General features: G+C 36.1%; 1 protein-coding gene across 1 annotated transcript in view; it reads right to left on the bottom strand.

The window, feature by feature from the left end:
* Nucleotides 1-1,442: 1,442 nt before the first annotated feature.
* HTR1F (5-hydroxytryptamine receptor 1F) overlaps nucleotides 1,443-16,601 on the bottom strand; it is a 134,982-nt gene continuing 119,823 nt past the window's right edge. Inside the window, exon 2 of the mRNA XM_029214929.1 lies at nucleotides 1,443-2,684. Within this exon, the coding sequence (XP_029070762.1) occupies nucleotides 1,542-2,639 (1,098 nt within the window). The 5' untranslated portion in view covers nucleotides 2,640-2,684 and the 3' untranslated portion in view covers nucleotides 1,443-1,541. The remainder of the gene's footprint in view (nucleotides 2,685-16,601) is intronic.

Here is a 16,601-nt window from a genome sequence, read left to right as displayed (position 1 = left end):
TTTTGTTGTTTGTTTCACCTTTTAGATTGTAAACATGTTAAAGGAAGAAACAGTATTTTATTATTTCCCGTATCTTCTATACATCTTCTATACATTGAGAGTACATCTCAATGCCTTATATAAAATTAAAGTTCTGTAAATATTTGTTAGATTGAGAGTAATGTGTCATTGATACATAAAAAATTGATGTAATGTACTCTTAAGCACCCCACTGGGAAAGAATATTTAGAATACACATGAAGGTACAGCTTAGAATAAAAGGGAATGTATTGTTTTTTCAAATGATTTTGGTTGATGGTAGGATTAAAAGGTGGTATATGACCTTGCTGGTTCAAATGAAATGAAATCTTCTCAGAATCATGGTTCTTTTATTTTCAAATCCCTATATAAATATGGTAGATAAACTTAGGAAATTGCTTTGGCTCACTGAACTTGTGGCGTGACCAACTGGGAGATATATACATATATAATATATATAATTAGTATAATAGCCATCTTTGCTCATTCATTTCTATCAGTTGGGAAACTAGAGACTTTTTTGAAGTCAGTGAAAAGTCTAAGACTCCCTACCACATTCTCTCTAATAAAAGGGAAATAGCTGCTGAAGTACAAAGTATCACAGACATTTTAGTTAGTAACTAAGCCTATTAACATTAACAGAAATGAAACATAGCTTATATTTTTTTTAAAGTCAGGCATATAATATCTATGGCAAGTAACATAGGGTACTTAGTGCCTTAAATTTGATTCCTAAACATGGCAAAATTAGAACACCACCCCCAGACCCTCCCTGAATTATTTCTACTAGGGTAAGGCTTTGATTTCAAATGTTGATAATATATGATTAAGAAAATATTCTTCTAGGAATTCATATTAAACAAAAAGAATATGGTAAATATGTACAAGTTCAGTATCCAGAATTATTTTGCAGTACCTAGCTCATTTTATGATTACTCCTTACTATCAAAATACAAAGACAGTATCAACCTCTGACTTTTATGTTTCCTCTGGTCACACTAAGTAAGAGTCTTTTCTTTTTAGCTCCTTCCCCCTCCTATTTTGCCTAGGGTAAGACGGAGAGGGGACAAGGTAGGAGAAATGTGTGCTTTGTGGTGAATTTCATCTTGTCTATAAAATAATAGAATCATATAATAAAACAATAAGTTTATGTAGAAATTATGGATGGAGGTATGTTGTTAATTGAAAATTCTTCTGTAGTTGTTATAAGATATAAACCTGAAAAATCACTGTTAATAATAATATATATATATTTCCAGTTAGTTTTTAGGGACATTGCATAGGCAAAATATTGTTTATAAACAATAAATTATTTTCTAATTTCACATACTCTAGAATAATGGTCAAAAAAAGTCTTTAAATCAATACATTTTATATGTATTTGCTATTAAAATATATATTAATATCATTCTAGTGGCTTTAATTTATGTCCTTCTAAAAGTTTAAATGTTTTATTCTTTATCATTCATTTAGTAACTTCACCTCGAAAGAACCCCAATCTTTCCATAATAAACTTCTTTAAACTAATATCGACATCGCACAAGTTTTTGGAATGCTTTCTTGAAGTCTTCATTAAAGATTGTATAAATCAGTGGGTTTATAAGGGAATTGAGATATCCAAGCCATGTCAAAAAATTTGACATTTCTTCAGAAATTTTACACTTTTCACAGATATTAACAACCAATTCTTTTACAAAAAAAGGAAGCCAACATATTACAAATGCACCCAAGATTAATCCCAGGGTAGTGGCTGCTTTGCGTTCTCTTGTGCCTGAGATCTTTTGCCTTCTCCAGGATCTCTCATGCTTGAATTCAGACCTGGGGCTTTTCACTGTGCTATGAATTTTATCAAAGTCCGTTGATGGATCAGATAAAGACTTTTCTAGCATGTACGGTGTGGAGACCAGTCTAATGCTTTTCTCACCACTCCCCAAAAGGTGACCATTCAGCTCCTCCTTGGCAATCCTACTTGCTTGTCTCTTGTGGTATAACGTCTTTGCTGCTTTATATATTTTGTAGTAGAGGATCAAAATCAATGTTAATGGGATGTAGAAAGCTCCAAATGTTGAGTAAATAGTGGAAACAATGTTGTCGTGTTTGATGATGCACTCATCCTCTCGGCTAGTTCCTTGATGCCTCCAGAATAGAGGAGGCATAGAGATAAAAATAGATATAATCCAAACTACGGTAATCATAGTGCCAGCATGCTTGGGAGTCCTTTTCCTGGCATACTCAACAGCATCTGTGATTGCCCGGTAGCGATCCAAAGCTATAGCAGAGAGATGCAAGATGGAGCAAGTGCAGCACGTGATGTCAACGCTCAGCCAAATGTCACAGACCACTTGCCCCATAATCCAGCTCTCTCTCACAATATACACAATGCTGAAAGGCATCACCAGGACAGCTACAAGAAAATCTGTGACTGCAAGGGAGCAAATTAAGTAGTTGGCTGGGTGGTGTAGCTTTCGGGTCACAATAATTGCAGCGATCACAAGTGAGTTAATGGTCGTCGTCATCAGTGCCAGCCCAGAGAGAATGAAGGACACCAGAATTTTGGATGGCATTCTGTCGAACAGTTCTTCCGAGGTCAAGTTTTGATCAGATGAGTTTAAGAAATCCATTTTTTGTTTGATTTAAAAGATTAATATAGCTGAAAAAATGGACACCTGTAATAAAGGAGAGGAAAACAGTTCAGAGAAGGCTTCAAAGATTTTTCTCTTCCTTTCAGAATATTTTTTTTAAAGTATACATGTATCTTTTTCCAGAATAGTCTATGGATTAAAAACATGGAGTTCAGATAGCAGATTTTCTTTTTCTTTACATTTAAGAAATACAATAAGGACAGTAAAAAACAATAGCTTTAAAAACATTTTCTTAAAATAGGGCTCAAATAAAACAATTTTTATGCATAAAATAACCTATCACTAAAATCTCTACTATTATAAAAGTGTTGGAAACCTATATTAATATTAGCTATGTTTTTCTCTTTGTCTACAGCAGAAAAAGTTTAAAAGCACATGTCATTAGTATATATTTGTGCATTATATAATGTAATATAAGAAAATATCATTTCAAAGGCAGTATTCAAAGTCATAAACAATTTTGTACTTAGAGTTACACTGAGAACATTTTCATTGGGCTTGTGGAGACTAAAGGAACTTTCAATGTATTTTACGTCAGGATATAAAGGTTATAAAAAGAAAAATAAACAAAATTAAAATATTTTTAGTGTATTTCTAGCATTCCATGATCATTTTATGAAATTAGGAAAATATCAGAGTGTTTAGTAGTCTTTGTGGATATAAGTAGTTAGTTTGGTTTAAAAAGATGAAATAAAACTAGTTGGAACCGAATAACCATACAACACTACCCATAATTATAATGACATATATGGCCGAAATAAACGACTGAACGAGGTGAACCTTGCCAGTAAGAAAAGCTCATAACGTCACACACCCTGAAATGGAAATTATCCTTTACAAGGCTCCATCGTAATGACCATGTAACCTTACTTTTGAAAGGGAACCCTCCAAACATGGCTTATAGTTTTTACTTCAGTCCATGTTATTACTTAATTGCAAGTCAAATACGAGCAACTAGAGTGTAATTAAATAAGATTAATCGTTTTTATAAATAGTTTTTATTTTCCAAATCAGCACTTTTCTCTTTCTTTAATAATTCTTTAGTAGCTACCTGCATCTTTGGAAAAGACAGAGAAAAGATGGAAACCTGAAACTTTATTCTTAGCTATAGTTATAACTATTATTGTACCTCTATATTCCTTGAATTATTTTTACTTTAAAGTGGTTATGTTTTACTAATTGGAACTGATAGAACAAAATTTAAAATACTTGATATTTTTATATCAAATGCTTCTTATGAAGTGTGTGTGTATACATATAAGATTATGTATATATATGTTATAAAAACTTGAAGTGCAGCATATTTAATATCCTAGTGTTTGAGTTACCAGTACTAAATTTAATTTTTATTTTCTCATATTCATTGAAGGCAGGTGCTGATGGCTTTCTCCTAAGCAAATTGAGTGACAGAAGAAATCTGAAATACATGAGACCCATAAAACAAATAGTCCCATATGTAATTGAAAAGGAGTTGTATATCTAAGTTATTTATATCAACACTTACCCATTTGTAAAGGGCAACTAAGACAACTTCAGATAAAGAATGGATGCTACAATCTCCTTAGAAATTCTAAACGAGTGGTTTTGGAACTCTGTTTGCCTCAGAGTCACCAGGAGGGTTTGTTAAAACACAGATTATTGGGTCCCAGTCTCTGGAGTTTGAGATTCAGTAAATCTGGGGCAGGGCCTTCAAAGCTGCATTTCTAACAAGATCCCACATGATGCTGATGCTGTTTGTCCAAGGAGTCAGGTTTCTGGCGGGTAATCAATACGGTTCTTCCTCAGCTCCTTGTCTAATCCTTTCACCGCTATAGCCTTTATGAGTTCCTCTCATAAATGTCAGAGAGCAGCTCTGACATTTCTGCTGTACAACTTTGTCAGCATCTCTCTTTCTCACATTCTTATTTCCTGGAGTTTTTCAAATAAATGATCTTCCTCTAGCTTTTCTTCTGATGCCTCCCTGACTATTTTTTTTTAAACTTTTTATTATGAGAATTTTCAAACACAAAGTAGAATAATGCAGTACACATCCACGTGCCCATTACAGAACTTCATCAATTGTCATCATTTTGCTAATCTTGCAGAAACAAGTGTTAATTATAATCAGAGATAAAACAGGATTCAAACTTTGTGGAAAAGAGTAAAATATACTTTTTTACCAGCAGTCAAATGGTGAAAGTGGGCAGAATCATTGCATGGTGCAACATGGGGGGTTAAGGTCCTTAACAGAAGGATGCATCCTGCATGAAAGGGGGTGGGACATATTTTATAGGCCCCTCTTCATACTGTAGGAAGAATCAGGACCACAGCCTATCGTTTTCATTAGATTATGAAGTTAAAGAGAACAGCAAAGTCATTTTGGTGTAGCAGCAAATCAATGGATTATGTTGCTTATAGACAATCTCTTCTAAAATATTCCTCTGAAACTGAGAAGCTGAAGAAGGGTGATGAATCACCAATTTTAAACTGTAATTTTTGCTTTTCATGTATGTTTAAACCTAAAACCTCTCTTTTAATAAGCCTCTACTGAAATAATTCATTTGTGGAATCATTCTAGCAAGTTTTTAATGTAAATATTCAATAGTTTCTATAAAGAACTCTGTTTCTTTTTCCTGCTACAGTCCCTTCTTATCAAAATTGCTAATATGCTGTGTTACTTAGGCCTGCCAGTACTGGGTAAGTTAAAAGGAAGAGGGTAGGGAGAATTCTGTCTTTGCTGCCATCTGGCTTTTCCTCCCCTTCAAAACAAGGTCTCTTTTAATCTATCTAAAATTTTCTTTAGGTTTTTTCCACTTAAGCCGAATATCTTTGAGCCTTTTTTTTTTTTTTAACATCTTTATTGGAGTATAATTGCTTTACAGTGTTGTGCTAGTTTCTGCTGTGGACCTAGAGTCTGTCATACAGAGTGAAGTAAGTCAGAAAGAGAAAAACAAATACCGTATGCTAACACATATATATGGAATCTAAAAACAAAAAAAAAAGGTTCTGATGAACCTAGGGGCAGGACAGAAATAAAGACACAGACGTAGAGAATGGACTTGAGGACATGGGGAGGGGGAAGGGTAAGCTGAGATGAAGTGAGAGAGTGGCAGGGACATATATACACTACCAAATGTAAAATAGATAGCTAGTGGGAAGCAGCTGCATAGCACAGGGAGATCAGCTTGGTGCTTTGTGACCACCTAGAAGGGTGGGAGGGAGACGCAAGAGGGAGGGTGTATGGGGATACATGTATACATATAGCTGATTCACTTTGTTATACAGCAGAAACTAACACTACATTGTAAAGCAATTATACTCCCTGATTATTATTAATCCTGACTTTGTGCAGCTCTTGGACTCCCTGCTCTGGACATGTTAACTCCCCTTCTAGAAGATGACTTATTTGATTAACTGATTTCTGTAAGTATCACACTGTAGGATTTAAATTAGGCTCAATAAAATGGTACTTAATCCTAAGGGAATAAACCAAAATGTGTCATATAAATTCTACTGCATTTTACAAGAAATTTTTCCATTATTAACTTTAGAAAGTTAATTAATCTTCTGAAAATTGTTTTTGTAGAAAACAAAGAAAATAGGAATACAAATGCAGCCAATCACAGTTGGGTTCCTTTTTCTTTTTGTCTTATTTTCCTTGCCACTTAATCAGAATTTCAATAAACCATCTACCTTCATTAATTCAGACATGGCCTCTAATCAGATTCTTACTCCTTTACATCTTAAGTTCCCACAATGAGTCCTCATGGTGCTAGGGACCACTTCTGGGTTACTAGACATAGACTATGTCACACACATTTCTCCTCAAACTATATTCTGTATTTTGAATGTATTCACTGGGAAATAGGATTATTCTGTAATTAGAGCCTGTAGTCCCATCATTTATGTGTAGCCTTCTTGATAATAACAAAGAGAGAAAAACTTCCCCAGGCTTTACTCAGCATGAATATTTGCCAATGTATTGATTTACCCACATGGTGCATTTTACTTCTCCGCTTACATATAGTTTTTTAAATCTAATGTTGATTTATATTCAGATGTCTGATCTTGATGTCCAGCTGTATTGTTCTCACTCAGGTTAAACTATAAGCTCATTGGGGCATAGCTTAATTTACTTTATATTGTAAATAACCTGGGGGGGGGTCATACAAAAATAGCTTTAATAATAATACTGTAGAGAGGCAAGAAAGCAAAATTCAATTCTATCAAGACCTCGTAAGAACCCATAACTTGGCTGCTCCAATTAGAATGATAATAATATTTATCTTTTCTGAATGTTTAATTCTGCAGGAACTATGCTAAGTGCTTTGCATATGTTAACCCATTTAATCCTCACTGCTAACCTATGAGGTAGGTACAGTTATTATCTCCCATTTCATAGGTAAGAAAACTGAGGTATAGAGATTTAATGAAGTCCTTTGCAATGAAACATAACCAATGGTTGGTGGAACAAACCCATTCCTTTAATCACCATTTTACTGTCTATGAGGTATTTATTACTTTACTTAATAACTCTAGTCATGAGATCTATAAAGTACTTTTTATTTAAAATAAAGATTGTTATAGAGTAATAAGTATATTCAAATGGAGGCAAATATCCAATAGATTGAACTGCTTACTTCTTTTATTTAAATGGAAAAGTAATATTTATTAAACCCTTCCAAAGCTGTTAAAGAATAAAATATATACCGGATGTGAAAGTGCTTTTAAAAAACAATACAGAAAGAAAACATAACGTTTGCTTCAGTTATGATTACATCTCATACAGTAATAAGCTCTTTGTTTTGTGTGGTTTCACATTCTTGTGAAGTAGGCAGGGTAGGCATTTGTGTCCCCATTTAGCAGATGTAGAAACTGAGGCTCAGGAAGCCTAAGGTCCACAGTTGATAGTCTCAGGAAGCCTAAGGTCCACAGTTGATAGGTGATAGAGGAGACCTTGCCTTCTGAGTCCTCGTGGCCTGATTCTCCCTCCCAACTGCTTATTTCTTGCTGGGAATGTTTAAGTTAGGGACCAGGTCTAAATGTATAAATTGTGTAATTGTGCAAAATGTGTAGGGATGTGTTCACAGCGTTTTCAAATTTTTTTTACTGCCTTTCCAACTTTGAGTCTTCCCTTCTGTTCTTATTCTATTTCTTTATCCCATTTATTCCTTTAAGAACTATTCATTGGGTGCTATTTATGGGCCAATTAACTTGATAGGTCTAAAAGATACCAAAAAAACAAAGAAGCAAACAAACTTTCCCCATTCAAGACAAAACAGCAAAACAAGACATTGTTCTTGTCTTTAAGAAACTGTCATGGTAGTGAAACAGCTAAATAATTATAATACAATGCAATAAGGGCATTATAGAGGTTTGTATAAAGTGTCCTAGGAATACTGGTGAGGGAGAACTGATCGTAGCAGAGTGAAACAGTGAAAACCTCTCCAGGCTGAAGTTGAAGTATGAGCAAATTAAGAGGCATATAAACGCAGGATGCATTCAGACATGTGAATCAGTTCAGTGTGGACAATGCAAAGGCATATTAGCACCAAGTAAGGGATGAAGGTTAACTGAGGAAGTACAATAAAGGAACTGGCATGATATGATAAAGAAACTGGATTTTATTTTACATGCAATCAGAATATTTCAAAATGTTTAAGAAGGTAAGGGAAAGGGTAAGTTCTACGTTTTGGCATGGTAAGGTGCACAAGTAGGGTGATATGGCTTGAAGAGAGTGGTGCCACTTCTCTAGGGAGAAGGCATAAGAAAGATTACACAGCACTCTTAAGAATGTAGCTGAAATTAGAACTTTATAAGGTCATTGGAATAAAATTGGCCTAGGTTTTTGTTTTCATCCATCAGGGATCCAAAGTTATGGATTATATATCCCAGAGAAAAAGATAATTAAATTGACTCAGGATTGGATCAGGAATGGGATGCGAAGTGGGGTCAAAGGCCAAGAGAAGATAGTGGTGATGCTGGATCAATGCTAGTTTCAGAAAAGACCAGACCAGATCAGGGAGGGCAATTACACAGCACTCTTAAGAATGTAGCTGAAATTAGAACTTTATAATTCTGTGTCTGTGAAGACACAGACCAGGGTCTTAATAAGTTTAAGGAGCAGGTGTAGTGCAGGCTCAGGTAATGTGTGAGGATGGAAAAAGGAGAGACTGCAGTTACTTTCAAAGCCTGGGATTGCAGAGTTTCAAACTTACGAAGTGATACCAGGGCTAGGGTATGGAAATGTTAAGAACTGCTCTAACTCCTTCAGACCAGTGAAGGCTTGCTTACAGAGAGCCCTGTGGGTCCTTACAAAAACTTCACAGCACTTCTAAAGTCAACAAAAAATTGCTCACATTTTCCATGTATGTGATAAATTTCCTCTTCTGTATTTCTTTATCACGGCCTGCTGGGATTTGATCCCTAAGTCTCTTGAATTCTGGTTCTTGATATACTCTGCTCAGATTTGTCAATTCAACTTTCCTTCTGACATTGAATACTCACTCCTTCCCACCACTTCTTGCTTCAACTCTGCCCATATTCAATTTAGGTGATGTGCCTGTGATTCCCAGATGTCTGGCCTAGTCTCGCTCTCAGCCTGTAGATTAAGATTACCTTTTCTTTAGTTTGTCTGCTGGATCCAATAACTCCTGTTTCTCTCATACTCAAAATACATTCACCTTCTTTCCTGGCTACCCCAAACTCATCCAATCATGGCACCAGTCTTGAAGTCCATAATCTCATGTTTTGCATGAGGTCAAGAAGCAGATGAGGCTCCTTTAGGCTGCAGTGCCTCTTGATTCAGAGACCTGTGAACTAAAAAGACAAGTTATCTATTCCCCAATCCCCAGTATGTAATAGTAAGTCAGGGACAGGATAATGGCAATAGACATCCCCCTTCAAAAATATGAGGAAACGCATAGTGGCCACTGATTTGAAATCCAATGAGACAAGTCAGAGTGCTCTACTCTGAGGGTTAGAAATGCACCTTCATTAATGAAGCAGAAATCTAGTAACATAGTGTGAATGCTTAATTGCTGTCAGTTGAAATTGGGTAGTTGATTTGTCATCTTTAATGATATTATAGAATGTTCAGCACGGGAACACAAGGCAGATGTTATATAGCCATGATTTGGAGCTCTGCTCAAGTGCAATCTGGTCTTCCAGTCTGCTGGTTAACCAAGGCTATCGACTAAAATATGAAAAAAAACCCTTAACTTTTAAAAGACAGGCAGTGACTGAGACATATTTAACCTAACTATTCACTGGCTTTATATAAAGTACAAAGTAGTCATGATTTTAAATAAAATGGATATATACTTTTATTTTTTTTTTTGTTGGATTTACTTAATGCTGTAGAATATATCTTGTTTGTCACTCTTCTACACAGTAAATTATCCTAGACTGCCAAGGTACAAATTGAAGCACAAAGTAAGGTTAAGACAGTAATATCTTGAGATTCAGCCCCAAGATAATTATAAGAAATCTGTCTATATCTGAATGACAAGAAAGGAGAACTACTCATGTACTTTGGCTTCACATGTTTTTCCATCTGAGAATATTGAAATGCTACTACCAAATAATTTTTCTCTTCTTCAAGATTTTTCAGCTAGGTTTTTATAACTTAAAAAAACAAGTTCTCATTCAGTAGCTTCAATTACTTCTACTTTTTTAAACAACGGTGACTACTATCTTAGTAGCTATTATTATCTCTAGATTCAAAATATTTTAATACATGTACTTGGAACTAATAAAGTAATGTGTTTTAGAGAAAATTATTAAAAAATTCTAAAGAGTGGGTTGGATATTTCAGAAATGACATGGTTAAATGATATGATTTATATATTACCTATTGTGATTTAACATAGACAAATCTGAACTGCCACCTGAATGGAATAACAAAATATCAGAGAACACAATGGTTGAACCTCCTGATTTGTCTCCTAAGTTCTGAGCATCAATCAATAAATATTTATTATTTTAATAAAACAGAATTAATTTAATCTATGTGTGTTAACATGCTCTGTGAATATAGAAAGTCACAGAAAATTGTAACCTTTTTTGACAAAATAAAAGGATATCTACTCAAAAAATAAATAAGTAAAATAAATATTCATTAAGCAACACAGTGTGTGTTAGGTGTGATACATATGCATAAAAGATGCAATTCATGCCATCCAGGAGTATATTATTTATCAGTAGTTGGGGAAAAGAGACATACACCTATTCAGCAAATATTTATTTAGTTTCAGCATTGTAGTTGGCACTCTGGATATAAAAATGAGTATGTCGTGAAACATTTTTTCAAAGATCTCACTACCAGGTTATATGAATCACTGTATTATGATAAGATGGTACGTGCATTATAGTAGTCACTAAAAAAATATTTACAAACCTTTTCTTTTTTATAATAGTAGTGATATTAACAGCCATATTTGTTGGATATTCAATATTTTAAAATATTGAAATGTTTCTCTACCAGTCAGTAAATAAAATATTAAAAACTATAATAAGCAGTAAATCTAATAATGTACATTCTAAAATAATCTCATTAACCCAAGTCAATCAAGAAAACTATTGAAAAATTGCCCTCTTATTTTACTGAGAATTGATAATAGAGATATTGAATATGGAAAAATCTCAGGCAGAGTTTTGAATATCATTGCTATCAGTTCAGCAGTAGTTGAGGGAGGTTCTGCATGATGAACAACATTGTTACTGTTAAGAAGTCTTCTTGAGACTATGAGTTCTGCAAAGATGTCCGTTGGTGCCATTGAGGTGGGTAATAGGCCTGTGTGTTGTTTCTGCATGGCAGCTGGTTTCCTTAGTTGGCTGCTGAGGAGGTGGAGGTGGTAGCAGAGGCAGAGCAATTGCTGCCCTGCTGCTCTAGAGCTGTCCAGCATGCTGAGGTAGCATAGGGTGGCACTGTTGTCATTGAGACCTGTCTCTGGGTCCAGGTCATGTGCGATTCTGACATCTAGGTTCCCATTTCGTTCCCCTACCCACACTGCGTCTTTGTAATTAGTCCCTTTGTAAATAAATTCTCTTTGAATTATCCTCATTTGAATGTGCTATCTATTTCCTGTTGGGAACCTGACTGATAATAAAAGTCATAATCCCCTGGCAATGACTGTAACTAACAATGATCAGTTTGGTAGTGGGCCTGTCTCCAAAGACAAGTGAATCCAATGACAAGGGAGTTTCCAGAAAGGGGATTTTTGTTCTTTCAATTTTATTTTTCAGCTAGCCACATGTGAGTATTTAAGCTTGGATCTCTTGAAATGCCTTTGCCACCACATAAAGTCCGAGAATGAAGCCAGTACTTATAACCTGAAATGTACTATGTGATACATGCATTTAGTATGTGTATTAAAAAGGAAGCCATGATTATTCATATGAGGTTGCAGCATTTCTGCCTGGGACTTAGGGGCAGAAAAACCCTTACACTGGAGTTTAAACTAAGACTTGAAGATTAAATTTATTGGGTCAACAGATGGTTGGGGGGAGTAGGCGGCAGAGAAGGTGTTTTCAGAGAAGAAATATCAGGAAGAGTATGGTAGGGAAATAATCTGAATGGGTATTATAGTTGAGGCTGAAAAATCAGAAAGGAAGTAAGAGCTTTATATATACCACAATCCGGGAGGTCATAGAGAGCCACTGGAGAATAGGAAGCAGGATAGGCAAAGATTAGAGGTCATGATAAGAGATCATTAAGTAGTTTAGGTGAGAGACAATGAGTCATCAGCTAAGGAATGAAACAGGAGGATGGGGAGAGATAAATCCCTTTTTAATATATGACAAGATTTGACAGTTTATTTGGTTTGGGAGGAGGTGAAGCTTGAAGAAGAAGAATCCTAGAGTGACTGCTATGTTCTGTGATGGGCAACCAGTTGGGTGATGATGGAACACAGGGAAAGGAAGTTTGAGAGGCATGGAAAAGGACAGGATCATGGTGAAAGTAATGGATAGTTTCAAACACATTGAGGCTAACATATGGGACAGCCTATATGGAGTTGTCTAGAAGGCAGACCTGGACTGGAAATTTAATTTATAATTCACACATTAGTTGAAACCCTGTGCGTCTATAAAATCACCAGGGATTGGTGAAGACAACACATCAAAGAATGAATGGAAGATGAAGAAAGGGAGAAAGTCAGTGTGAAGTAAAGAAAACATAAAATTTAGAAATTTTATGAAAGGCAAAAAATATATGAAAACTCCAAGTTGAGAAATTTGATTTCTTTTTTTTTAACACAAAGATACTTTGGGGGCTTCCCTGGTGACACAGTGGTTGAGAGTCCGCCTGCCGATGCAGGGGACACGGGTTCGTGCCCCCGTCCGGGAAGATCCCACATGCTGTGGAGTGGCTGGGCCCGTGAGCCATGGCCACTGAGCCTGCGCGTCCAGATCCTGTGCTCCGCAACGGGAGAGGCCCCAACAGTGAGAGGCCCACGTACCACAAAAAAAAAAAAAAAGAAAAAAAAAGAAAAGATACTTTGGTATATTTATGCAACAAGGAAGCTAAAGTTCTCAGGCAAAGTAAAAAGTTTAACTGGCATTTATTTGTTTATTATGGCTTTTCTCATTAGAATATAAGCTATGTAAGAGGAGAGAGGCTTTATTTAATCTCTGGGCCTGGAACAAATTTGGCTCAAAAGTCACTCAAAAAATATTTGATGAATGAAGAATGAATGAATGAATGAATGAAAAATATTCTGTTAATTGAGAGTGAAGGAAAGCATGCATTCACTCTTACATGCTGCTGACATAAATTGGTCCAACCCCATGGAGACAATATGGAAATAATCTCTGATACAATCATTCTATTTCTAAGAATTTATCCTGTAAATATTTTCCACGTGTGAGAAATAAATATGAACATCAATACAGATAAATTATTGTATGTATATCCTTCAATGAACAAAGAAGCTCTTTAATATTCTGATATGAAAAGACTTCCAAAACATATTTTAAAGTTACAAACCAGAGTGTAGAAAAGTATGGATAGTATATTACTATTCCTGTAACATAAAGAATATTTATAAATACACATGCTTATTTGTATATAGAATATCTCCAGAAGGATACACAGGCAACTGGTAACTGTCCGGATGAAAATAGAGGTATTTTCTCCCTTAAATACTGCTGAAGATTGAAATTGAAACTGTTTGTTGATAGCCCCAAACAGTCATCATCCACAAATTCCTTTATGATCAGTGACACTCCCACAGCTTAGAAGAAAACAACAGAGAGAAGCTACCCTTCAGCCTGTTACTTTTTTTGTTTTAAAGTACTTAGGTGAATTAACAGGCTATTGGCACTGTGTGGTGACACGCTTCAGAACACGTGTGCCATCTTTCTTATTCAAATACTTGTATAATCTGTGCACTGTCGAAGATGTCTTTGCTCAAGCATTTTTGAAAGAAATACAGAAACTGATGGTGAAAACTGTGGTTGTCTCCAGGGAATAGAAATGTGAGTCTAGTGAAACAGGGTTTGGAAAGAGATTCTAAAATTTTACACTCATTATACATTTGTATAATTGTATAATTTTTTTTAAAAGGAATAAACTAAAAAGCTAACAACGCAAACAAAGTTATTGAGCACATTAGTTTGCGTCAAACACTTTCATAAGTACTTTGTATGGTGTTATCTGAGACCAGGAGGAAGAAAATAAACGAAAGGAATAAGTCTGTAGCTAGTGAACATGTGATCTTGTACGTATTGGGGAAGCGGGCGGAAATGGCAGAAACCTGGAGGCTTTCACATGTCATAGACTCTGTTGTTTCTTTGAATAGCTGAGGGGGAGGAGGCAGGGATCATGAAAAGTATGATGAGCATTTGGCATAGTTGCTATAGAGAGTAGGAAAGGAGGTGAGCAAAGGCAAATAAAAGAACTCTGTGAATTCTTTAAAGCCGTATAGGCATCAGTCTTTACTACAGTGCTGTTTTGCTTCAAGAATGCTCAGTAGCCCTGGTATAAGAGTGGACAATAAACATTGTTAGCTTATATATCTTGCTGTGGGAGAACAAAGTAGCAAGGAAGTAGAGGATAATAGGAGAAAAGTAGCTAAAATCAAATGGTAAGTGAAGACACCAGTTGGGAAATTAGATTCTCCCTTAACCCATGATTTTCTGTTGCTCAGCACCCAGTCTCAGAAGGTAGGTTCCCAGAGTAAAATTCTTTCAGAAAGCCTCCAGCTAGCTCTTCCCTGAGTGGCCCTCACTCACTCAGGGAAACATCTGCAAACATCTAGCACATTCTCTAGCTTTTCCTCTAGCTCAGTGATTCTTTAGTGCCATTCCCGGTCCAGCAGCATAAGCATTAGCTGGGAACTTTTTGAAATGCAAATTCTTCTTCCTTCCCTGACACTGAATCAGAAACTTTGGGAGTGGAGCCCAGCGACCTGTGCATCTGTGCATTAACAAACTCTTGGGAGGATCCTGAGGCTAACAAACCTCCCGAGGGTTCTGATGCAGGCTCAAGTTAGCACCAGCTGCTTTAGCCTGAACCAGCCTTACCTGAGAGAAACACTTGGTTAATTAACTCTATCACTTCCTTCAAGTCTTTGCTCAAAATTCCTATCACTCTACTTAATATTTCAACCCGCCTTTACCTCTCTTCCTCTTTATGGTACCCCTCCCTCATCTTCTTAATCTGCTTTAATTTTTCTATTTTCCTTAGCACTTATGATCTTCTATATTATATACTTATTTATTATGAATGTTTTTGTCTATCTCTACCCACTAGGATGTAATTGATTTGAATGTGGGGATCTTTGTTTTGTTCATTGATATATTCCAAGTTCCCAGAACGGTGCCTGATGTCTAGTAGGAGCTCAATAAATATTTGTCAAATGAATTTTTGTCCATTGTCTCAAGAAAGAGCCATTCCCAAAGCAGCCACCTTTGCTGGGTTTGTGGAGAAGTAGTTTGTGAATAGTCTCCACCCTTAGGCTGTTCCAGGTGTGGGTCTCCCACCAGTCCCTGCCGTCCAGACTCCAGGAGTCATAAATCATGCTGTCTGAGCAGTCTCACTGAAGCTCCGTTCTCTCAGTTTGAGGTGAGGGGGAAGCACAAAGCACCCTCACCTCCAGACACAAGTCATCATAGGAAAGGGGGTAACTCACAGAAACCTGTAACTTTCTCCAAAGATCACTCTCACCCTCTTTTCCGATTCCTACCCTCTTCAATTTCAACTCTGTCATAATACTGAGCTGGTGAAGGCCTAAGAGATACAAAACTTGGTTTTCCCCTGCTCCTTTCTCAGTCCTGAAAAGGGCATGGTTCCATATAGCATCTCGTATTGGAATATGGGGTAGCTGGTACTTATTTTCTTAGGGTGTCAGCCAAAATCAGAATGTTGAGTTTTTATTACATGCTACATGGTCTTCTTGCTTGGCTTTTGCAGTTCATTCTTTATATTGAGGCAAAGTGAGCCTTTAAAACCGTAACTAGATGATTTTATTCTGCTCTTTAAAATTCTTCAATGACTTTTCTTTTTTTGTGTGTGATTTATTTATTTTTTAACATCTTTATTGGAGTATCATTGCTTTACAATGGTGGGTTAGTTTCTGCTTTATAACAAAATGAATCAGCTATACATATACATGTATCCCCATATCTCCTCCCTCTTGCGTCTCCCTCCCACCCTCCCTAGGATCCCACCCCTCTAGGTGGTCACAAAGCACCGAGCTGATCTCCCTGTGCTATGCTTCAATGACTTTTCATTGTACTTAGAATAAAGTTTAGATCCTTAACCCTGCCCTTCAAGGCCCTTCATGAATTGGTCCTTGTCCACCTTTTCAGTCTTCTATGGTATCACTCTCCTATGTACTCACTATTCTTGTAGCCACACAGGCCTTCTTAGTTTTGCTACTCCATAAATTCAAACTCCCTTCTAAATTAGGGCCTTTGGACTTGCTGTTCCCCCTGTTTGCAAGATTTTACCCTAGAAAA

This window comes from Monodon monoceros, unplaced genomic scaffold, assembly GCF_005190385.1.
Source record: "Monodon monoceros isolate NGI ecotype Baffin Bay Population unplaced genomic scaffold, NGI_Narwhal_1 Super_Scaffold_11, whole genome shotgun sequence".
Taxonomy (NCBI): Eukaryota; Metazoa; Chordata; class Mammalia; order Artiodactyla; family Monodontidae; genus Monodon; species Monodon monoceros.
The sequence above is the reverse complement of the archived record's forward strand: the minus strand, read 5'-3'. Positions and strand labels throughout refer to the sequence as shown.